General features: G+C 42.9%; 2 protein-coding genes across 5 annotated transcripts in view; one reads left to right on the forward strand and one right to left on the reverse strand.

Moving 5' to 3' along the window:
• Positions 1–19,928, forward strand: part of RABEP1 (rabaptin, RAB GTPase binding effector protein 1) — a 114,089-nt gene extending 94,161 nt beyond the window's left edge. For 3 of the 4 annotated variants that reach the window (XM_002826900.5, XM_063717975.1, XM_054536054.2), the window contains 7 exons: positions 2,730–2,828; positions 7,403–7,543; positions 11,198–11,387; positions 12,243–12,298; positions 14,460–14,558; positions 15,494–15,610; positions 17,230–19,928. In XM_002826900.5, coding sequence (XP_002826946.3) covers positions 2,730–2,828; positions 7,403–7,543; positions 11,198–11,387; positions 12,243–12,298; positions 14,460–14,558; positions 15,494–15,610; positions 17,230–17,331 — 804 coding nt within the window. In that variant the 3' untranslated portion in view covers positions 17,332–19,928. The remainder of the gene's footprint in view (positions 1–2,729; positions 2,829–7,402; positions 7,544–11,197; positions 11,388–12,242; positions 12,299–14,459; positions 14,559–15,493; positions 15,611–17,229) is intronic. The other variant, XM_054536053.2, reaches the window with a different exon arrangement.
• A 218-nt stretch (positions 19,929–20,146) lies between these two features.
• The window catches only part of NUP88 (nucleoporin 88), a gene marked incomplete at its 5' end in the record, with an annotated part of 33,454 nt that continues 29,332 nt past the window's right edge, over positions 20,147–24,268 (reverse strand). Inside the window, 7 exon segments of the mRNA NM_001133241.1 lie at positions 20,147–20,387; positions 20,825–20,943; positions 21,101–21,227; positions 21,453–21,533; positions 21,669–21,734; positions 21,844–21,969; positions 22,871–23,029. Of these exon segments, the coding sequence (NP_001126713.1) occupies positions 20,324–20,387; positions 20,825–20,943; positions 21,101–21,227; positions 21,453–21,533; positions 21,669–21,734; positions 21,844–21,969; positions 22,871–23,029 (742 nt within the window). The 3' untranslated portion in view covers positions 20,147–20,323.

Here is a 24,268-nt window from a genome sequence, read left to right on the forward strand (position 1 = left end):
CCAGAAGCCCTCACTTTCCCCCCACTTACAACTCCCTCCAGACAGGCAGCCACTGTCCTAACTTGTAACACCATTAGATTAGCCTGTGCTTTAACTTTAGAAAATGAAGCCATACGGTCTGTGTTCTTTTGTGTCTGTCTTCCTCCGTTCAACAGTGTACTATTCCTACTCGTGATGCGTGCAGTGTTTGTTCATTTTCATTGTTGAATAGTCATATCATTATATGGATATACCACAATTTATCCAGACTAATGTTGATGGATATTTCAGTTGTTTCTGGTTCTGGGATATTATGAATAATGTTCCTTTGAAATTTTTGTATAGGGCGTGGTGGACATGTTTCTGCAGGATATGTAATTAGGGGTGGAATGCTTGGGTACAAATGTTCAAAATGCCAAATAGTTTTCCAGAGTGGTTATACCAGTTTATACCTCCACCAGCAATGTATGAGAGTCCCTGTGGTTCCAAGGTGTTGGAAAATGTCATTTTGTTATTTTAATTATAGCCATTTCGGTGGATGTGTAATGGTATTTCATTGTGGCTTAGTTTGCATTTCTCTAATGACCACTGAAGTTATTTAGCATTTTTCATGTTTCTTGGCCATTGGGATTTTCTGTGTGTGAGAGATTCCTGCTCAAGTCTTATCCTCATCTTTCTATTGGGTGGTCTGTTTATTTTACTTTTTTTGGTCTTTAAAAACTGATTTGTTAGGTGTCCTTTATATAATGTTAGAATCTTTTGGTGATAAGTGTTGCAAGTGTCTTTTACTCAGTAGCTTATATTTTTTGTTTTGTTTTTGAGATGGAATCTTGCTCTGTCACCCAGTCTGGAGTGCAGTGGCACAACTTCAGTTCACTGCAACCTCTGTTTCCCGGGTTCAAGCAGTTTTCCTGCCTCAGCCTCCTGAGTAGCTGGGATTACAGGCACTCACCACCACACCTGGCTTATTTTTGTAGTTTTAGTAGAGACGGGGTTTCACGTTGTTGGCCAGGCTGGTCTTGAACTGCTGACCTCAAGTGATCCACTTGCCTCGGCCTCCCAAAGTGCTAGGATTAAAGGCGTGAGCCATGCACCTGGCCCATCAGTAGCTTATGTCTTCATTAATGGTGTCTTTTAATGAACAGAAGTCCTTAATAAGGTAGTCAAATTTGGCCGGGCACGGTGGCTCACACCTGTAATCCCAGCACTTTGGGAGGCCGAGGCAGGCAGATCACCTTAAGTCAGGAGTTCGAGACCAGCCTGACGAACATGGAGAAACCCTGTCTCTACTAAAAATACAAAATTAGCCGAGTGTGTCGGCACATTCCTGTAATCCCAGCCACTTGGGAGGCTGAGGCAGGAGAATCGCTTGAACCCGGGAGGCGGAGGTTGCAGTGAGCCAAGATCCCGCCATTGCACTCCAGCCTGGGCAACAAGAGTGAAACTCCGTCTGAAAGAAAAAAAAAAAATCAAATTTATTAGTCATTTCTTTATGGGTTGTGATTTTCCTCCTTTTTAAAAAAGAATCTTTTCTTATGGAGTTATGAAGATATCCTATATTATAGAGGTTTTATTCACATTTATATCTAAAATTCCTCTAGAACTGACTTAGATACACACACACACACACACACACACACACACAGAGTGTAGATAAGGCTAAAACTTTTTTTTGTCTCGCTCTGTTGCCCGGGCTGGAGTGCAGTGGCACGATCTCGGCTCACTGCAACCTCCGCCTCCCAGGTTCAAGCGATTCTCCTGCCTCAGCCTCCCGAGTAGCTGGGACTACAGGTGCCTACCACTGCGCCCGGCTAATTTTTTATTTTTAGTAGAGACGGGGTTTCACCATCTGGCCAGGCTGGTCTCGAACTCCTGACCTTGTGATCCACCCGCCTCGGACTCCCAAAGTGTTAGGATTACAAGCGTGAGCCACCGTGCCCGGCCAAGGGTAAAACTTTTTTTTAAAAAAAGTATGGATAGCCAATTTCTGTATGACTTGATGAAAAGATCCACCTTTCCCCCATTGCTCTGTGTAGATTAGTTTCAGAACTATCCTGTTCAGTTGGTCTGTTTGCCTTTTTTTGTTTCAAATTCTGCACTGTGATTTATGTGAAATAAAATTTTCTCTCTTTTTTTTTTTTTTTTAAAACCCGAGATGGAGTTTTGCTCTTGTCACCCAGGCTGGAGTGCAGAGTGCATTCTGGGTTCACTGCAACCTCTGCCTCCCGGTTTTCAAGCAATTCTCCTGCCTCAGCCTCCCGAGTAGCTGGGAATACAGGTGCCCACCACCACACCCAGCTAATTTTTTTTTACTTTTAGTAGAGATGGGGTTTTACCATGCAGGCCAGGCTGGCCTCGAACTCCTGACCTCAGGAGATCTGCCCGCCTCAGCCTCCCAAAGTTCTGGGATTACAGGCATAAGCCACTGCACCCAGCCTGATTTTTTTTTTAAACATCTTTAGACATAGCTACAACTAGGTCACATGAGTTACTATCTGCCTAGACACCCATAGAATGCTCTTTGTTAATGTATGGCTGCATGTGACTCGGGTTTTGGCACTGCCTTGTGTTATCTGAAAGGCCAAGGCTTTGCACATAGCAGATGTGCACGCAGCTGTTGGATGATGGTGAGTGGTTCCCATGAACAAATAAAATGTCAATTCCAGACACTAAATAGTTAGAAGATGGAAGAGTTAGTTTCAGAATAACCGATTTCCTAACTATGTTTCTATACATGTGTTTTTTTAAAGATCTCTGCACTTGTCCTAAGAGCCCAGGCTTCCGAGATCTTACTTGAGGAGTTACAGCAGGGGCTTTCCCAGGCAAAGAGGGATGTTCAGGAACAGATGGTAAGTTTACATTTTAAGTAAATGACAACTATGTTACATATATTCCTTTTTTGTTCTATCTTGACATCATCTTTGATAGGAATTTATCATCCTGTCCAAAGTAATTACTGTTGTCTTCTCCCGGGACTGTAGAACATTAATAATGGACAAAATATTGTAAAGACATTATTCCTTTTTTAAACCTACTTTCTGGCCAAACAAAAATTTTTTTTCATCATTTAACTTATATTTCTGATTTGGGAAACCTAAACAGAATAAACTATGGACCTATATTTAATTTTTAATTCCAAATAAAAGCTAAAAAATTGAATGTCTGAGAGCCCTAGCTAGTGCAGCTTTTGACCAGTCATTTTGTGATTTTCCTGGATGGCTAATTTATTTAGAATAACCTTATGAGGGCTGGGCGCAGTGGCTCACGCCTGTAATCCCAGCACTTTGGGAGGCCGAGGCGGGTGGATCACGAGGTCAGGAGATTGAGACCATCCTGTCTAACATGGTGAAACCCCATCTCTACTAAAAATACAAAAAATTAGCCGGGCGTGGTAGTGGGCGCCTGTAAGTCCCAGCTACTTGGGAGGCTGAGGCAGGAGAAGCGCTTGAACCTGGGAGGCTGAAGTTGCAGTGAGCCAAGATCACGCCACTGTACTCCAGCCTGGGTGACACAGCAAGACTCTGTCTCAAAAGAAAAAAAAAATAAGCTTATTAGTTTCACAGGGGTTATGAAAAAAACATGTAACTGTTGTGGTGCTGGGGAACTTCCAGAAGGCCATCTATTCTGAGAGGGATGGGGGCAGAGTGTTATGAGCAAGCGCTGGCTAGAGCCTTTGTAGATAGTTCCCCAGGCTTGGGCCTCCCTCCTCACTAGTCTGGCTGCATTTGCTTTGTTTTTCCTTTTCTCAAAGTTGGAGCCTACATCTGATGCCTCCAACTAAATTAAAGTAGAGGTGGCTCTGCTGGGGTGATTCTACAAAGCTGATGCTTACCTGGGGATGACAGTTTAAAAATAAAAGCCTTGGGTGGAATGGTCATTGAATGTTTTAATTGGCATTAGGTCAGTATCTGAATGGCCTACGAGCTGATCCCTAAATCTTAAACCTGGTCTGTTGGGAAGCATCTCATCCTAATCATTGACCCATAGTTTCATGTGTTTTCTCTAATTAGAAAATACAATATAATAACACTGGCGTAGAAATCACTGCTAAATACTGACAGTTTCATAGTGGTGAGCCTCCTACATTCCTTTGTCCCCTTGCATCTTTTTCCTTCTTGTCTTTTCTTTTTTTCTTTTTTGAGACAGTTTTGCTCTTGTTGCCTAGGCTGGAGCGCAGTGGCGCAATCTCGGCTCACTGCAACCTCCTCCTCCTGGGTTCAAGTGATTCTCCTGCCTCAGCCTCCTGAGTAGCTGGGATTACAGGCATGAACCACCATGCCAGGCTAATTTTGTATTTTTAGTAGAGATGGGGTTTCTCCATGTTGGTTGGGCTGGTCTCGAACTCCTACCTCAGGTGATCCACCCGCCTTGGCCTCCCAAAGTGCTGGGATTACAGGCATGAGCCACCGCGCCCGGCCTCCTTATTGTCTTTTAAAACCATCACCCTTTGCAGACACTTTTCAAGCTGGTTTCACTTAAAATGAATGTGTGTCAATGACACTGGAGAACTGTTGAAATTAAGGTTGAGGTCCTGTGAACTCCAGTACATGACCATTTTGTTGAAATTACCATAAGAGAAACTCACCACGTTAGTGCATGCTTGCCCTTGTTCTTAGTCTTTCTGTATATGTTTGTAGGTATATGATGTGTGTGTACGTATGTCTTGGTTTGTGTTTTTTGTGGACTATTTGGAGTTATTGTAGACATGACAGTCATAAGTATTGTAGTATGTATTTCCTAAAACAAAGAGTTGTTCTGCATCGCTACAGTACTATTACATCCTTAAAATTTAACCAGTTGTCCCAATTAGTCCTTGATTACTTTTTAGTGGTGGTTTTCCTTTTCATATTTTCTATATTTTGATCCAGGAACCAATCAGTGATCACATATTTCATCTTGTTATCATGTCGCTTTAGTCACTTTTCATCTAGAACAGTCTCCCACTCTTTTTTTATTTTTAAGAATCCGGCCAATTGCTTTGTTTTAGGCCATCTGTCTTGTAGAATTCATTTGTCTGATTATCTCCTTGTGATTTGATTTAGGTTAGACATCTTGGCAAGAATACTGCATAGATGAAATGGTTCAGTGGGAGGTTCATAACATAATGAGGCACGTTAATGATGGGTCCTTCCATTACTGGGGATGTTAAATTTGATCACTTGGTTAAGGTGGGGACAAAATAGTTTCAGAATGACTACATCAATATTACTACCAACAGTAAATCTACTAAGTAAAGGCCAACATTTCTTTGTAGTTCTTTCTGCCCTTAGACTGTATCTCAGATAAGGGTTTACAATTTAAGTACTGTGTTCAAATGTTAGTTTTTCTCTCTGTGGTTGTATTAGGAATTTGATATATAGTTAGCTCCATTTGTTTCTCTTTATATTACATTTTCAGATTTGGTTTTTCTTTCTTGATTTATATTTTGAATATGTAACGTGGTTCATAATCAAAAGTATAAAAATAAATACTCAGCTCCATTTCCATTCCCTATCCTTTTCACCCCATTTCCACCCACTCTTATATGTAATCATTTTATTTTTGGCTTATCCTTCTGTTTTTCTCTTTACAAAAACAAGCAAATATATACATATTCTTTTTTCTCTTCTTTCATATCTAAAAGGTGGTGGGATACTAAGATTTTGTTGTAAATGGTTGACAGTGATCATAAAGCACAGCGGATTCTAGTCTGAAGACAGTAAGAGCCAGTGGGCTTTAGCCAGAGCATATGCATGGCCGTGACTGCCTGTCTCTGGCCTGTTTGTCCTTCAGGATGCAGCTCAGTCATCGCCTCCTCTGGGAAGTGTTCTTTAACCCTCTCCCCAACTTCCTGCCCCAAATTAGGTACCCCTTTGTCCTTCTATCACTGCAGTACCCAATCTCTGTCATAGCAGTTTATGGTATTGTAGAGTAGTTTTTGGTTTACTTGTCTTTCTCCTCTATTGGACCATGAGCTTCTCCAGGGCAAAGTCTTTGTCTTTTGTTTATCTCTGTATTTCCTGTGGGCAGCAAAACACGTGGCATAGAGTAGTAGCTGCACAATAAACGTTGTATGAGAGCATAATCTACATGTATGTGTACCCTTAAGGTAGGTGACTTTAGCATTACAGATTAGCAGGAGTCATGTGCTTTCGTAGAGCTTTATCTGATACTCGGATTTGCTGGGATAACTTTTATATTGATACAAATAATATGAAATACCTAAATTTGTTTTACACATCAACAAGCAGAAGTGGGAGTGTGTCCCATTTTAAGAATAAGCTTCTCTGGCTGGGTGTGGTGGCTCACGCCTGTAATCCCAGCACTTTGGGAGGCTGAGGTGGGCGGATCATGAGGTCAGGAGATTGAGACCAGCCTGGCCAACATAGTGAAACCCCGTCTTACTAAAAATACAAAAAAATTAGCTGGGCGTGGTGGTGCGTGCCTGTAGTCCCACCTACTTGGGAGGCTGAGGCAGGAGAATCACTTGAACTGGGACTCAGGAGGTGGAGGTTGCAGTGAGCCGAGATCACACCACTGTATTCCAGCCTGGGCTACAGAGCGAGACTCTGTCTCAAAAGAAAAAAAAGAATAAGCTTCTCAAGTGCTCTGTGATTCCTGAGCTTAGATCCTCTTGATGACTTCCAGTATCTGGGCCTGCTGGGCCATTCACAGTGATCCCGAGCCTGAACAGAGGTATACATAATGGGAAATGAAGACACTGCTCTTTGTGTCTCCCTCCTTTTTGCTGAATGCACGCCATGGGGAAATAGGAGTTGTCTTAGAGTACATGCTGTGTCTGATATAGGTCTTGATGGTGTCAGCCACTTCCAATGAACTAGAGATCCTGGTCCTTCTGTAGTACAGGGATATGGAGGGAAAATATTATTAATTTTTTTTTTTTTTTTGAAATGGAGTCTTGCTCTGTGGCCCAGGATGGAGTGCAATGGCGCAATCTCGGCTCACTGCAACCTCCGTCTCCTGGGTTCAAGCAATTCTCCTGCCTCAGCCTCCCTAGTTGCTGGGATTACAGGCACCCCGCTGTACCCAGCTAACTTTTTGCATTTTAGTAGAGACAGGGTTTCACTGTTTTGCCCAGGCTGGTCTCAAACTCCTGAGCTCAGGCAATCCACCCACCTCAGCCTCCCAAAGTGCTGGGATTACAGGTGTGAGCCACCTCACCCAACCAAATGATAGAATTTTTAAGCGGTTTGTAGAAACAGTGGAGAATGAGCCTCAGATACTTGCTTCATTGCCTGTCCCTTGTTGAATATATGCTGTAAATCAGAAAATCTGTGCGCAGCTTTTTCTAAGTCTAGCAGAACTTCACCATACCCCGTCCATCCTCAGCACTCCTTTAGTTTGGTCTTGTTTTTCTCTGGCGTAGCTATCACCAGACTGGATCTACCTTTCTGGTTGTGATTAGTATCTACTTCTATTTTAGGCAGTGCTGATGCAGTCACGGGAACAGGTTTCAGAAGAGCTGGTGAGGTTACAGAAAGATAATGACAGTCTCCAGGGAAAGCACAGCCTGCATGTGTCATTACAGCAAGCAGAAGACTTCATCCTCCCAGACACTACAGAGGTAACTTACTTTCCACATGATCAAAAATGTCAACAAGTACATTTTCTGAAATGGCTGTATGTTCTTTATGTAAACAATTTTATTCAGATGTAATTCACGTGCCAATTCAACCATTTAAAGTGTACCATTCATGGGTTTGGCTGTCCTCACAGATGTGTGCAACCATCATCACAATCAATTTTAGAACATTTTCATCACCTCAAGTAGTAACTCCTTGTGACCCGACTACACCAGCTAAACACACACACACACACACACACACACACATACACAAAAGAAAAAGTAACACTTCACCCTTTAGCTACCGTCCTTATTCCCCCTCCTCCCCTAGCCTTAAGCAACTACTAACCTACTTTCTGCCTCTATAGATTTCCCTATTCTGGACTTTTCTGTGAATAGAATCATACAATATGTGGTCTTTTGTGTCCATCTTCTTTCACGTAGCCTAATGTTTTCAAGATCTGTAAGTTATTTTTGTCGGCCCAGATTGAGAGTGTGCCGGAAATTAAATGTTTGAAGGGGTTACCATGCTGGCTGCTTATGACGTTTGTTTTTGTATTTAGTACTTGACAAGTTATACCACACTCACCATCATGCTGTCCATAAAGATGACACTTTTGTTTCTTTTTGAGACAGATAATATATTATCTGTCACCCAGGCTGGAGTGCAATGGCATGATCTCTGCTCACTGCAACCTCCGCCTCACGGGTTTAAACGAGTCTCCTGCCTCAGCCTCCCCAGTAGCTGGGATTACAAGCGCCTGCCACCACGCCCAGCTAATTTTTTGCATTTATAGTAGAGATGGGGTTTCACCATGTTTGCCAGGCTGGCCTTGAGCTCCTGACTTCCAGTGAGCCACCATGCCCGGCCAAAGATGACACTTTAGGTCACTTCCGTTCTTCTGTGGTTGGGTAAACCTCGGCTACAAAACCGGTTTCCCAGAGACGTGCATAATTGTCTCCGTAACTTTATCCAAGCTTTTGTCAAAAACTTTAGTTTTTGAGACACAGTTTCATTCTGTCCCTTAGGCTGGAGTGCAGTGGTGTGATCTTGGCTCACTGCAACCTCCGCCTCCTGGGTTCAAGTGATTCTCCTGCGTCAGCCTCCCGAGTAGCTGGGATTACAGGCATGCGCCAGCACACTGGGCTAATTTGTTTCTGTATTTTTGTTTTTTTATTATTTTTTATTTTATTTTTATTTTTTGAGATGGAGTCTTGCTCTGTCACCCAGGCTGGAGTGCAGTGGCGCAACCTAGGCTTACTGCAACCTCTGTCTCTCGGGTTCAAGCGATTCTCCTGCCTCAGCCTCCCGAGTACTGGGACAACAGGCGCGTGCCACTGTGCCTGGCTAATTTTTTAAAATATTTTTTAGTAGAGATGGGGTTTCACCACATTGGCTAGGCTGGTTTCCAACTCCTGACCTCGTGATCTGCCCGCCTTGGACTCCCAAAGTGCTGGGATTACAGGCACGAGCCACCGCACCTGGCCTTTTTTTTGTATTTTCAGTAGAGATGGGGTTTCGCCATGTTGGCCAGGCTGGTCTCGAACTCCTGATCTCAAGTGATTAGCCTCCTTCGGCCTCCCAAAGTGCTGGGATTGCAGGCGTGAGACACCGCGCCTGTTCTATCCAACCTTTATACCTCTTTCTTTCTTTTTTTTTTTCCTTTTTAAGGAAATCTTAGTAAGTAGAAGTTTCCCCTAATTATACCCTACAGATTCAATCTCTAAAATTTGGACCTCATTCTTTTTTCCTATATATGTATTAACATGACTGTTATTTTTTATGTTTATTTCATCATTTACAAAAAACCAGTTGCCTATCTTGCCATTAGCTCTTTGCTGTCCCCCACCTTTCCCCAACTTCTTGTCATCTCAGTTCATGTTACAGGCACTCTTGGGAGAGCCTTCTTTCCTTTCTGAATTGGTGACTGCTGTCATCAAAAGAAGGTATTGGGGGCAGGGTATGGTGGCTCAGGCCTGCAGTCCTAGCACTTTGGGAGGCCAAGGGAGGCGGATCGCTTGAGGTCAGGAGTTCAACACCAGCCTGGACAACATGGCAAAACCCCGACGCTACTGAAACAGACAAAAAAAATTAGCCAAGGATGGTGGCACACACTTGTAGTAGTCCCAGCTACAACTACTTGGGAGGCTGAGGTGGGAGGGGTCGCCTGAGCCCAGGAGGTCAAAGCTGCAGTGAGCTGAGATCGTGCCACTGCCCTCCAGCCTGGGAGATGGAGTGAGACCCTGTCTCAATTAAAAAAAAAAAAATGTATTGGGAACCTGTCTACTTTATCAGCTTAAAATCACTGTTCTACCACCTTCCACCTCTGTTAGATTTTTCTGTTTTGTCAGGAAAGAATCCTGTCTTCCATGTTCTTTAGAGACTTTTTATTCCTAGATTTTATTTCATTTTATTTATTTATTTATTTATTTTGAGACAGAGTCTTGCTCTGTCACCCAGGCTGGAGTGCAGTGGTGTAATCTCAGCTTATTGCAACCTCCGCCTTTCGGGTTCAAGCGATTCTCCTGCCTCTGCCTCCTGAGTAGCTGGGACTACAGGTGTGTGCCACCATGTCTGGCTACCATGTTGGCCAGGCTGGTCTCGAATTCTTGACCTCAAGGAATCCGCCTTCCTTGGCTTCCCAAAAGTGCTGGGATTACAGGCGTGAGCCACTGCGCCCGGCTAGTCCTAGATCTTAAGATGTTCCAAGAATCCAGGCCGGGCACAGTGGCACTTGTCTGTAATCCCAGTACATTGGGAGGTTGAAGTGGGAGTTTTGCTTGAGCCCAGGAATTTGAGTCTGTGGTGAGATATGATTATGCCATTGCACTCCATACTCCAGTCTGGGTGACAGAGGAAGATCCTGTCTCAAGAAAAAGAAAAAAAAAGTTCCAAGAATCCTTGAAGGATGTGGTCAGTGTGTAAACCTTGATTCTTGGACCTGCTTCAGTAATAAATCTTAGGAAATTTTAAAAACTGTTTGTTTTATATATATTGTTATCTGAGAATCCCGTTTTTACTTTAGAGTTGCTTTAGGATATAATTGGAAGGATTTCTAAAAGAAGACAGAACTAAAATTTAGGAAGAAAAATAAATTCAATACTGAATTTATTACAGAAAAACAGCTTACCACCTTAGAAAGCCACCTTTGCCATTATTTACCTCTGGCCTAAGGTAGTACTTTGCCTGTGGTAGATGTTCAGTAAATGTTTGAATGAATGAATAAGTGAGTAAGTAAATAAATGTTATCCTCTTAGTCACACTTGCTACTGAGTATGAACTTCTACTCAGTTTTATCTTCATTTCCTAACTCCTCCCAAATTTCTGCAAGTAATAGTAGAGGATTCTAAGATATTATTTCTATTGAATGGCATATTGTAAGTCACTTAATCTTTTTTTCTGCTTATGAAACAGTTCTGAGGGAAGAGTATGTGGCTCACAAGGTACGACTTGTCCAGAAATGTCCTTTCTGTAACATACTGAATGTTAACCTGACATGGCACCTGCCCTGAAGCTCTAAGTGGCTTAATGGTCAAAGTCTTAGTTTTTGAACCATTAAAACAACATCTGAGATTCTGGTTATAGAAAATCTTTAGCTTCTTTATTTCTTTTCACTCTCACAAACCCAATAATCATTTGTTTCTTGAATCCAGGCACTGCGGGAGTTGGTATTAAAATACCGTGAGGACATCATTAATGTGCGGACAGCAGCAGACCACGTAGAAGAAAAGCTGAAGGCTGAGATACTTTTCCTAAAAGAGCAGATCCAAGCAGAACAGTGTTTAAAAGAAAATCTTGAAGAAACTCTGCAACTAGAAATAGAAAACTGCAAGGAGGAAATAGGTGAAGATAAAAGTGATGTAGTTTAGAATTAGAGTCACTAAATAAAACTTTAGTAAAAGAAGTAATACATGGCCGTGGAGTCTGGAACACAGAAAAGCATAGGAAAGAATTTAGTAAGGACTCAGTCCATTTTTTGTAGATATTCTGATATATTCAGATTCTGAATATATATTCTGATATATTCAAATAATCAGAAATTCTGGTAATTTTAAAAACTCGGTTTTTTTTTGATACGGAGTTTCACTCTTGTTGCCCAGGCTGGAGTGCAATGGCGCGATCTTGGCTCACCGCAACCTCTGCCTCCCAGGTTCAAGCAATTCTGCTGCCTCAGCCTCCCGAGTAGCTGGGATTACAGGCATGTGCCACCACACCCGGCTAATTTTGTATTTTTAGTGGAGATGGGTTTCTCCATGTTGGTCAAGCTGGTCTCGAACTCCTGACCTCAGGTGATCCGCCTGCCTCGGCTTTGCAAAGTGCTGGGATTACAGTTGTGAGCCACCGCACCTGGCCGAAAACTCGTCTTTTTAGTTCTGTGGCCTCTTTGGCAATTATTCATAGATAGGATTCTCAGTACTTGAACCCAGAACCAGGGGAACGTGATTCGATGGGTGGCATTTCCCTGCACAGATGTGATACATGATCTAGAAGTAGTTTATGACAGTGTCCATTTGCATGGATCCTGCTTTTCCCTGAGCCTAAATATGCTGATTGCTTGGTGGTAATTTTGAGACAGACCCCTGGAACCCATGTTCAGCATGTATTTGAATCCTTTGGGGTTTTCTAAAATTTTAAAGAAAAAAATTTTCATGCAAAATAATAGATGAATGCTAATACATCTCATTTTTTTCCTTCTAGCTTCCATTTCTAGCCTAAAAGCTGAATTAGAAAGAATAAAAGTAGAAAAAGGACAGGTAAGTCGTGAGTTTCAAACTAATTCTATCAGCAACCAGTGGTTATTTATTGACTCCTACTATGCTGCACCCAACGAATAAAAAATAGTTAAGGCATGGGCCCTGCCTTAAGGAACTTCTGTCTTGTGGAAATAAAACCACAGGGTAAGGGTGTGCCGGTGATTTATTGAGAGTGCCCTGTGTGTCAGGCTACGTTAAACTGGAGGAGGTAAGGCTAAGATGTGACTGTGGCCTGGAGTTTCCAGTGTAGTGAGAAGGTAGGCGAGGCATGGTCATAACATGTTATATGCTTAGAGGTACAGTAGAAGTATGTATAAAAAACGTTACAAACAAGAGAGAACGTTTTCTAGCTGGCTTAGTCCTCTTAGACATCATCAGTTCCTTTCATAGTAACCCCATTCAACTTCCTGACCTCACTATTCCTTGATCTAGAGATTTTCACCTCCACCCTGCTCGCCCTTCCCACACACTGGGCTGCACTTTGCCCAACTGTGACATCTCACTGCAGCCTTAAGTTCCTTGACCACAATCTGCCATCCTTCCAGCTCTTCATCCTGCAGGCCTGTCCATCGGAGTACCTCATTCAGACCTCCAGTTCTCTGAACTTCCCCTTTCATCCTGGTTTCAGCAGCTTCATGGCTTGCTTTCTTTCCCCTAGGTCCCATCTCACTGGCCTGCCTCTTCCCTTCATCTCCCACCACACCTGTCCCTATGGTCTTTGACTCCTTGTCCTGCTGCGGCCCTCACCTGACCACTGCCCAACCCTGGACTAGTCTTGCTGTCCCCAGCTGCGGATGCCACGAGACCTGGTGACACTGCATGCTCAAGCTGCCAGATGGGCCTCCAGTGCTCCTCATGCAGCCTTTCATGTGTCCTAAGTTGCGTCTCTTCCATTCCTCACAGTGGGAGTTTCAGAGTCACCTCACCTCAGTCCCCTCACTCTCAGCAGATGCTGGCCTCACTCCTCAGGCAGGGCCACCTTCAGCTACTGGGCTCCTCAATTACAGGTTTTCCTTTTATTCCCAGTTTTCTCTTTTTCTTCCGAGAAAATCATGACCTGCTTCTGACCACAGTGTCATTGCATAGGTGCTTTGACTGAGTATCTCCGGACTTTTCCACATGTCCCCGCGCAGTGCTGGGCCTTGAACTTCTGCCTCTTGACTGATCTTTTCCATTATGCATTAACAGGCTCAGGTGTCTCCCATCCAGAAGGAAAATGTCTTTGGATTGCATTCCTCTCCCGAGCTACCAATCTTTCTTCTTCCCTCTGTTGCTACAGTCTTGATAGTCTCCACTGCCTGACTTCCCAGGCATCCCTCCACCCGCTGCAGTCTGCCTCCTGCCTCCACTTTGCTACTGAGATTGCACCAGCAGAAATTACCAGCGCTCGAAATACATCTCATCTTTTCCATTCCAGCTGCCACTCTTTGAGTTCAGACTTCACTCTCACCTGGCTTATTGTAAAAGCCTAACTTCCCTGCCTCCAAAATTTGTCCCTAAATCATCTCCATATTGAAATCAAGGTGATATGTAAACATTAGAAACTTGTTCGCGTCCCAGTCTAGTGGAAAGCCCTCCAGTAGTTCCCTTTATTTTACAGGATCAAGTCCATATCCTTAGCCCAGCCAGAGCTCTCCTGCCTCACACCACCTCTCCGCCTCACACCACCTCTCCGCCTCAGTGCCTGTGGCTCCCAATGTGCTGTGCTGTGCTGTAGGCCAGCCGAACATGCCACTGTTGCTGCATGCGTTTTTAATGCATGCCATCCATTCCCTCTTATTGGAGTATCTCTCCATCTTCTCCCCTTGTCATCCTTGTCTTTGCCCTGTAAAAATGTAGGAGTCAAATGTCATCTCCTCTAGGAAGTCCTTTGTAACTTTTCTGGCAGAATTAAATGCTTCTTTCTTCATCCTTTACATGTCTGTTTACCCTGATTTCTCCATTTTGAGGCCTTAGAATATAGTAGGCACCTAATAATGGTTAATGAAAGAATAGTTCAGGAAGAATACAGAGGGGATCCACAGAGCTGAAAGGGTGAGAGGAGTATTCCCAGTGTAGCCCGAGTATCTTGGTGTAATTCTCCAGGCTCTAGGCTCTTTTAAGCAGTGCACTGGGGCTCTGAGGGAGTTTCTGTGAGTTTCAGCTTTTTCCTTGTTCACAGTTGGAGTCCACATTAAGAGAGAAGTCTCAACAGCTTGAGAGTCTTCAGGAAATAAAGATCAGTTTGGAAGAGCAGTTAAAGAAAGAGACTGCTGCTAAGGTAGTGTTTTCATTAGTCATTTAATTTTAAAAAGCAGGGCTAAGAATGTAGGATCACATCTTGCTTGTTAAAAAAAAATACTGGTGCTTTGAAGTGTCACCTTTTAAAAAGTTGGCAAAACTGACAGCTTGTGAAAAGAAAAAACTTAAACGAATTGATCTATTCCAGCTGGGTTAAATCTTTTCTGCCAGGTCTGGAGGCCTGTGTCATAGGCTAGCTTCACATAGTAGGCAATCAGGGCCACTGACCAAGCCTGGGCACTGCCCAGTTAGACGCCCTGCTTTGAAAATGTCATTCCATTTGACTGATGTATCAAATCCTAAGAGAGATTGCATCAAACCAGGTTTGCGCCTAAATTTTGATGAGTTCCGTTAGAATAAACGTGCATGTTGTGGGGGTAGTTTCCTAGAAATGGTCTTAGTGAGCTGAGTGGTCAGACCTGAAAGTGTAGACAGTGTTGCTGAACTGCTTGTTTTTGGAAAGGCTCCCACACATCCTGCTGGTTTTCTGTTAAGAGAGACTGGGGATAGCTGGGGCTGCCTGGGGCGTATTCACTAAGCTTCCTGGTGGATGCTTGACTGTGGAGGTTGTCAGAGGAAATCCTGTATGTATCCCTGTTGCTGTGACAGACACTGATCTTAGCAGCTGTTTTGATGATTATCGTCACTGTCACCAGCTGCTGGGGGTGGGGGAGGGCAGCACTTTAATCCGTGTCTTCCTTTGGCTTTTCATACCCAGTTCATCTTAGGACCTAGAGCAAGTAGTCTAGATGGCCTGCACGCTTGCCCTGTAGATAAAGAGATTGGTCCTGTATAGGAGTGCGACGGATATCCACCCACCTTTCTGCCCTAGTAGTAGGTAACTACAAGATACTGGATTTCCTAAGTAATTCAGCCCTTTGGCATTAATCTTCATTCAAAACTTGTATTTTTTAGGCTACCATTGAACAACTAATGTTTGAAGAGAAGAACAAAGCTCAGAGATTACAGACAGAATTAGACGTCAGTGAGCAAGTCCAGAGAGATTTTGTAAAGCTTTCACAGACCCTTCAGGTGAGGCATTTGGGGAACCACATACAGAGCACGAAGGTAGTTTTGGGGGACAGAACCTTGCCGTCTCTGACTTGACCACTGGCAGTAGCTAGAGGTTTAGAGACTGGCTGCTCCTACCTCCACCCCAAATGTCTGCCTCATCATTCAAGCCAGAAACCTGGTGTGTTCTTCACACTTGGCCCATTTTTCTTTGTCTGTATGCCTTGCCAATTTTGCCTCCTTATGAGTAAAGTACTAACTCCTTAACATACCATGTAAGACTCTTCCCAGCCAGGCCTACCCCTGTATTTTGCTCATCTCTCTGCCTTGTTTTACATGTTTAACTGCTTGTGGTTCCTCGCCCACAGCGTGGTGTTGTCTGGTAAGCATCCTCGTCTCATCCCCTCTTGACTCCTTTCTTTCAAGGCTCAGCGTAGGTTTGTCCCCTCCATGGAGCCCTTCTAGGTCCCTGAGCTGGGCTAAAGTGCCCCCTCCCTCTGCCATGCTCCCTTGGGCACTCTATGAATGCCTGTAATGACATAATGACATTTAGAATATTGTGCTAAAACTCTCTAAGTTTTTTTCCCAGCGGAACTTCGGATTTTTTTTTTTGGAGACAGAGTCATGCTCTGTCGCCCAGGCTAGAGTGCAGTGGTGTGATCTCGGCTTACTGCAGCCTCCGCCTCCTGGGTTCCAGCGATTCTCCTGCCTCATCCTCCTGGGTAGCTGGGATTACAGGCACAGCCCACCACACCCAGCTAATTTTTGTATTTTTAGTAGAGACACGGTTTCACCATGTTGGTCAGGCTGGTCTCAAACTCCTGACCTCAGATGATCCACCTGCCTCAGCCTCCCAAAGTGTTGGGATGACAGGCGTGAGCCACTGTGCCTGGCCTGGAACTGTGGATTCTTCAGGATTGGGAGTCAGGTCTCATTTGTCTCCATAATCTCAACACATTACACTTTAAAATCCTAGTTTGGGCCAGGCATGGTGGCTCACGCCTGTAATCCCAGCAGTATGGGAGGCTGACTTGGATGGATCACCTGAGGTCAGGAGTTTGAGACCAGATTGACCAATATGGTGAAACCCCATCTCTACTTAAAATACAAAAATTAGCTGGGCATGGTGGCGTGTGCCTATAATCCCAGCTACTTGGGAGGCTGAGACAGGAGAATTGCTTGAACCCGGGAAGTGGAGGTTGCAGTGAGCCAAGATCGTGCCACTGCACTCCAGCCTGGGTGACAGAGCAAGACTCCGTCTGGAGGAAAAGAAAAAGAAAGCCAGGTGTGATGGCAGGCACCTGTAATCCCAGCTACTTGGGAGGCTGAGACACGAGAATCACTTGAACCCGGGAGGTGGAGACTGCAGTGAGCTGAGATCACACCATTGCACTCTGGCCTGGGTGATGAGCAAAACTCTTGCCCCCCCACCCCCCCCCAAAAAAAAAAAAAAAAAATTCCCAGTCTGTTACACAGTAGCTTTAGGGAATTATTTTTAAAATTTTTAATTGTTCTAGCTGTCTCCCTTTGAAGTGACTACTACGATGGTGAGTTAATCTACTACATCTCAGCTAAACCAGTCAAAGTTCAGAAAATCTAGGCAGGAACCACCTGTAGTTATCTCACCATTGTTTCTCCAGGTGCAGTTAGAGCGGATCCGGCAAGCTGACTCCTTGGAGAGAATCCGGGCAATTCTGAATGATACTAAACTGACAGACATTAACCAGCTTCCTGAGACATGACACCCTGATGGCAGGATTCTAGCCTGCACTTTGGGTTTTTAACTCATCTTTAGAGCAACAGTAATTATTATTTAACTCTTAACTGAAGAAAGAGAAGTCACAACAAAAGGAAGACTGGAGAAATGCTTACTTCTAGAGGGAGAAGACTGTGTGGCACAGGAAACAGCAAACAGCGGGGTGATCTGCAGCCCAGAGACCTTCAAATGCGAACACTAATAACTCCAGGCTTGATTCCAACAGGCGTGGGATCAGATTTGGTGATGGAAAAAGTGCTGTTTCCTTGCCTGCTTTCTCCAACATAGATTTTCGGAACACATTTCCCTACCCTAAAGCGACATCCCAGTAGTGTTTGGAATTTTCTGTTCATAGATATTGGAAGAGAGAATTTGCTTTATCTGTTGTCTAGAGCTCATCAGTAACAGTATTCAGTTAGCAGACAGAAGTGTAGTATGCTGTATGAATATTTTATATTAAAATATGAAGGTTTGAGAGCAGGCCATTGGCTACTGACTGTATTCCCCTTGCTCAGTACAGTTTTGTTTTCCTTTTACCATTTTATCTTGCTTTGGGAGGACCTTAAATGCTACTGAAACTTACCTGAGAACTATAGGACTGTGGCAAACAAAACCAATTCAGGAAGTGAATTAATGATGATCTGAAAACTTGGCTGGGGCTATATATACTGGAAGTTGAAGGTTAAAGGAAAAGCACAAGAAACTTTGGAAGCACTTTTTCTGCATACTTAGATGATCTTCATGGGCCCACAGGTACCAGGATAAAGCCGTACTGGTACCATCTACTCACTCTTTTGAAGTGTTTTAGTCTAGTTATTGGATCAGTGAAAAACATTAGTATACATTTATAAATTGGCTAATTTTTCAACTTGGATCATTAGGCTTACGTACTACTTGTTTCAAATGTGTCAAATACAAAAATGGTAACTAGGTTGACAGATACTTTGTATTTTTCTTTTAAATTCAGACCTGGAATGTAAGTGACAATGCTTATGGAAAGCCAGTTAGAATTGGAAATCTGTCTTGTCATTTTACAAGCATTAGATTCCTTTCCTGTGTGAAGAAAGCCTCAATGAAACAGGTCTTTGCCATAACTTTATGAAGTGCTACAGAAAGCACAAGGAATTGATTCATGTTCACCAATACCTGCTGAGAGTACTGTCCCAGGAATATCCAGTGGATGGATTCATCATCCAGGAGGTTCAAAAGTAAGATGGTTTTCAAATCATTTTTGAGATTGGTTGCATTAACAGCAGGGTACCTGAAAGAGCCTTCTGGGAGTTAGTGAACTAGGTAGATTGTTTTGTTCACATAACGCCACCATCAACTTAGTTTAAAGTGAATTGTCTTTGTTATAAATGAGGTCACCATGGACTTACCCTAAAGATCTTTACTTCTGTACTTCGGTCTTCCATAGGACAAATGATAAGTACTACATACCTCATCTCTTGGGTTATTATTGCAGTCTTGCATTCATGATTATGAATTTAAAAATAAATACTAATTATGGAAATAGTACTAAAGGCTTGCCGCGCATGAAACATTATTTTAATTGGTTTAAAGTCCCTTTATAAAGAGTGCTACATGGTTTAGATAAAGGAAAATATAACTTGAGTTACAGGGGATTTTATTACAAAATGCAATCAATTTAAATTACGTAGGTTTAAGACTAGTCCCTTGGATAAGCCCCAAGCGAATTTGTCTTCAGATTATTAAAATTAGTGCTGTAAATCAGGGTGGGCAATTCACAGCCTTTCTGAACTGACTGAACTAGAGCTTGCAGTAAAGTGTTCTGCTGAGACTGAGCACCTTACAGATATTTTTCTCCAGAAGATGGTGCTGGGTAATAAAATCATCACAATTAGGGAATGGTTAGTGGTCTCTGCTGTGGCAAATGCAAACTGTTGGAATTCACTTGATTGTAGAAAAACCCAAACTGAGACTCTGAGTTTTGTTTAGCAATGTGTTTCTGGTATGAAACAAACTACTGTGTCACTGTCCAGGTAGGAAACAATTCTTTCAACTGGGTTTTCAGCATAAATGGGAACTGATTTAGAAGGCAGGATTTAGCCCTTCTAGGCAAAAGAAAAGCTCAGTTGGGTTTCACGAGTGTTCCTGTGCTTATATTCAGTCTGTGCCTACATGTTCTCATGCATGTCTAACCTGATTTACCTCTTACCTGTAACCTACCTTATCATGTGGCTTTTAATTGGCAGTCACTCAGCCATTTCTAAGCAGGTATAGTACTACCTTTCAGAACTCACGTTGGCAAGTATAAAAAGATGACTTAAGGTGAAGTGAGGACAAAATCACATTCTGCATACTAACCTATTTCTTTTTTTCTCCCTTTAAGGTGCTAAACTTGCACCTCTTGTCCACTCAGTAACAAGTATTGGGATGTAGAGCACAGCCTCACTCAGCTCTGAAAGGTAATACAGCCTGTGAGGAAGTGAGCCAGCAGTGGCCTTTGCAATTGTGGATCTTGTGCTCTGCTCTCAGCAGATTTCAGGTGTAACCATTTGTTAACTGTACTGAAGGCGTGTCCTTAAGAAGTGTTCAAATTAAAAAAGCTGCTGCCAAGTACACTGTGTGGTCTTCTCCTTTGAATCCTAGGGTTCTATCCCTCTTCAGAGTCATGTTTCTGGTGCTGCTACTTTAAAACACAGCTCACAAGAATAACTTGCTCAAATATGGAGAAAACTCAATAGGGTTCAGGGAGGTTCTGGCAGTGTGCAGTGTGAAATAATCCTGAGTCCTTGCTGAACACAACTGTAGGCTTGAGTTACAAAGCACATTCCACATTTTAAATAAAAGCGTTTATTCAATAATTCTAAAACAAAATATTTAAAAAGATGAATAACCACACCAAAGGTCATCCAAAATGCCTTTTTATAAATTAGATGATGCCACCTGTTTTACAATATGGATTTAAGCCTTCAATGGTGTTCAGTTCAGGTGTGAGTCAGCTCCCGGTGGTGTCAGAAGTTTACATGATGGCGGATATCATTGATTTGCTTCACCATTTCCCTTATGTGTTCACCCCTGTAAAATTGTAAAGTCACTCACTTTTGGAATTATAATAAACCATTTATATGGATTCTTAAGAATTTAAACTGGTAATGTTGAAATATCTAAGAACTGCTTTGCTAAAATTAACAGCTGAAGGTTTCAGGTGGATAGCAACAGTGTTCACTATTCATTTAAGGTGGCAAATGGTGCAAGTACTGGAAACATTTTTGAACATAATTATTGTAAAATACCTTTGGCCACACAACAAAATCATGTTACTAGAAGGTCATCACTTTCAATCCTCCCACCATAGTCATTTCTTAAATCCCTATGTATCATGTGGCTCTCGCCCAGTAATTACTTGACATGCAAATACCAAGATTCAGGTTTCTATTAAAACAGGTTGATTCTGGCATACTGTAAAGGAAAAACTATCTCACAATAATAGCTGATTGGAAGTATTTACTTACTCCTCCTTCAGGATGGACTGAATGCACTTTCGCTGGTAGGCACTGAGAGTAATGGTGGGTTTTTGAAGACTCAATACCTTCTCCATCTTTTGCTGTTGATAGTCCTTTTTCATAGTAACCTTAAGTATTAAAATAGATATTTTGGCAGTGGTTTGCCACACATTTTCACAGTATCTATTTGAATCTGTTCTTTTTACAGTTTTGTAAAATTTTCTGTAGAATAAGTGCTTTATTAAGAAAAATTACCAAATTTAGCTAGTTTGGATCTATTCCTACCTGTTTGATGGCATTGCCCAAATGTCGAAGTTGATCAGGTATCAGCTGTAATTCTTTCTTCATGTCTCGCTCACTATCAGAGAGAACTGGGAGCTCAGAGTGAAAACTGTGAAGTACTTTTTTCATCCTTTAGAAAAGGCAAGCAAACATCTCAATTTAAGGTCTCTGCTAATTAGGAGAAACATAATCACAAGCTCATAATTCATGAATCTGGTGTTTCTGAAGTAGGCCCCATAGGAAGGGTTAGGGGAGAGCCTCATGTTTTCCCCAACATACACTTCAGAGGTGAGGCAGGGGGATCAGTTCAATTCCGTACCTGAGTAGGTAACTAAATGTTATAAAGCCCACTGACCTGTTCATGATATCCTCTTGTTTTTCCTTAGCTTCCTCATATTTGTCAGCTAAACGCTCAGCCATTTCCCGCAGACTTTTCCTAATGATGTAAGAAACAAGAGACTCTTGGGGTCCACACCTTGATGCTGAAACCAACTAATGTGGCTCAGCATCTTAGGGTGAGAATATGGTTCCAGTCTTACTGACCTATTGTATTCTTATTTTTGACACTTACCTCTCTTCTCGACGATAACTGAGATCTTCTAGTTGTTTCTTTTTTTGGTCACATAATAATTTGACCCTTTAAGAACAAAAAGAAAGAAGAGTTTACTCAGAAGCCAGGTCTAGGCTACCATACAGCATCAGCTACCAGCCAGGGATCGATGGTTTGTGAACACAGGACATCATACCTCCGCTGAATCTCCTCCTTTGCCAAGTCCTGTTTGAGAATGTACTGCTCTCTGAACACCTGGGTGGCTCTGCTGAGGAGCTGAAGGCATTCTTCTGGAGCAGGGGCTATGTCCTTTTCAGAAGCTCTTAAAAACAAAGTTTCTACCTTTATTTTCCTTAGCTGAGTAAAACAACTGAAAATAGACTCAAGTCACAGGTGCTTTTTAAACTTTTTATATTTTTAATTTATTTATTTGAGATGGAGTCTCGCTCTGTCACCCAGGCTGGAGTGCAACGGTGCTATCTCGGCTCACTGCAGCCTCCACCTCCCAGGTTTGAGCAATTCTCCTGCCTCAGCCTCTCGAGTAGCTGGGATTACAGGTGCCCACCACCACGCCTAGCTAATTATTGCATTTTTAGTAGAGACAGAGTTTCACCATGTTGGCCAGGCTGGTTTTGAACTCCTGACGTCAGGTGATCCACCTGCCTAGGCCTCCCAAGTGCTGGGATTACAGCTGTGAGCCACCATGCCCAGCCTAACTTCTTTTGAGACATGTCTCACTCTGTCACCCAGGCTGGAGTGCAGTGGTGTGATCTCAGCTCACTGCAACCTCTGCCTCCCAGGTTCAAGCAATTCTCATCTGCCTCAGCCTCCCAAGTAGCTGGGACTACAGGCACCCGCCACGACGCCCAGCTAATTTTTTTTTGTATTTTTAGTAGAGACGGAGTTTTGCTGTGTTAGCCAGGATGGTCTCGATCTCCTGACCTCATGATCCACCCGTCTTGGCCTCCCAAAATGCTGAGATTACAAGCGTGAGCCACCATGCACGGCCCAGCCTAACTTCTTTTTAAACACTTCCTGTTTATCATTCTCAGGTGCCACTTCCCCTCTGCTCCGCATTCACTAGCTGATTAAGTATATCCAGTTTCTTCTAAATTCATCACAGTAAAAAGTATATGAAACAGATGAGGACAGAAAGGATGCACAGTAATTATGAAGACAGAAGAGAACCCATTCATAAAACCGCTATGCCCAAGGCTGCATACTTCAGAAATGCTGGATTGGCAACACTACGTTGCAAAATGCTTCTAATATGCTTTTCAAAGGAATCTGGGGTTTCAGCCAGAACACGGAGGGGAGACTCTGCCACTTCAACATCTTCTCGAGTACAAAGCAGGGGAGGAGACGCTGGATGGACTGTACTTCTGCAAAACAGGAAAGTAAACTGAATTCTACCATGGAGTGATTTACTGTATTACAGGAAAGCAGAAACCACATTAACCCAGAACTTTCAGAATATACAATAGAGTGTAACTTTTGTAAAAGTGCAAGAATACATGTTTTCCACCTTGAAAAGGTCACTTTGGGAAGCTACACCCTTATTCTTCGAATGCCCCTGATTCGTCAAAGCATTTCTGACTGCCATTTCCAGTTCTTTTCTAAAAGATCAAGGCAGCACAAACACCTAGCATGGATTCTTGGCAAAGGAGTTGAGAGCCAGTTTATAAGCTGGAGCCACAAACATAAATTACTTATTTGTTAGGTTTAGAGTTGATCAAAACCAATATTAAGCCAAGAAACTGCTGTATATACCATATTGGTTCTATATAATTTCATTTCTAAAAACTATTCACTCAAGTGCAAATACTCAAACTTCAGGAAGAGCTTAAAAGATCTCACAAACTTTGGCAGTATGGCAGGTGACTGACTCTGAAGGCCATAATTCCAACGTGAATGTTAGGCTGGGCGCGGTGGCTCACGCCTGTCATCCCAGCACTGTGGGAGGCCGAGGCAGGTGGATCACTGGAGGTCAGGCATTCAAGACCAGCCTGGCCAACGTGGTAAAATGCTGTCTCTACTACAAATATAAAAATTAGCTGGGCATGTGGTGTGCGCCTGTAATCCCAGCTACTAGGGAGGCTGAGGCAGGAGAATCACTTGAACCCGGGAGGCAGAGGTTGCAGTGAGCTGAGATCGTGCCACTGCCCTCCAGCTTGGGCAACACAGCAAACTCCGTCTCAAAAAAAAAAAAAAAAATTATCCAGGCAATTAATGTTTATTTTTCCCCTTTGGGATTCATATTTATTCTGAAGTAATCTAGTGTGACTAGGTTTTATTTTTACTAAATGTACTGTGGGTGTTTAAAAAGTATGCTGAGGCAACTGACAAGTAGGTAATTTTTTCTCCAGTGATTATTTTTGTTTGGTCTTGCTAGCTTTTAGTGCCTTCAGTGTAAATAACGCAAAATTGATATTTATTTTTACATCCAGATATCACAACTTAATCAAGCTTCAAAGACTATGGAACATCCTCTAAGGACAGTAAACTACTGCCAGTATTAGGAATTTATGTCAGCATCCAGAGGTGCATGCTTTAAACCGACAAGGGGTGGGGGTGGTGTCTAGTGTTTGAAGCTCCAGTGACTTTTGTTTTTAGTACTCATA

Source organism: Pongo abelii, chromosome 19 (assembly GCF_028885655.2).
Source record: "Pongo abelii isolate AG06213 chromosome 19, NHGRI_mPonAbe1-v2.0_pri, whole genome shotgun sequence".
NCBI lineage: Eukaryota > Metazoa > Chordata > Mammalia > Primates > Hominidae > Pongo > Pongo abelii.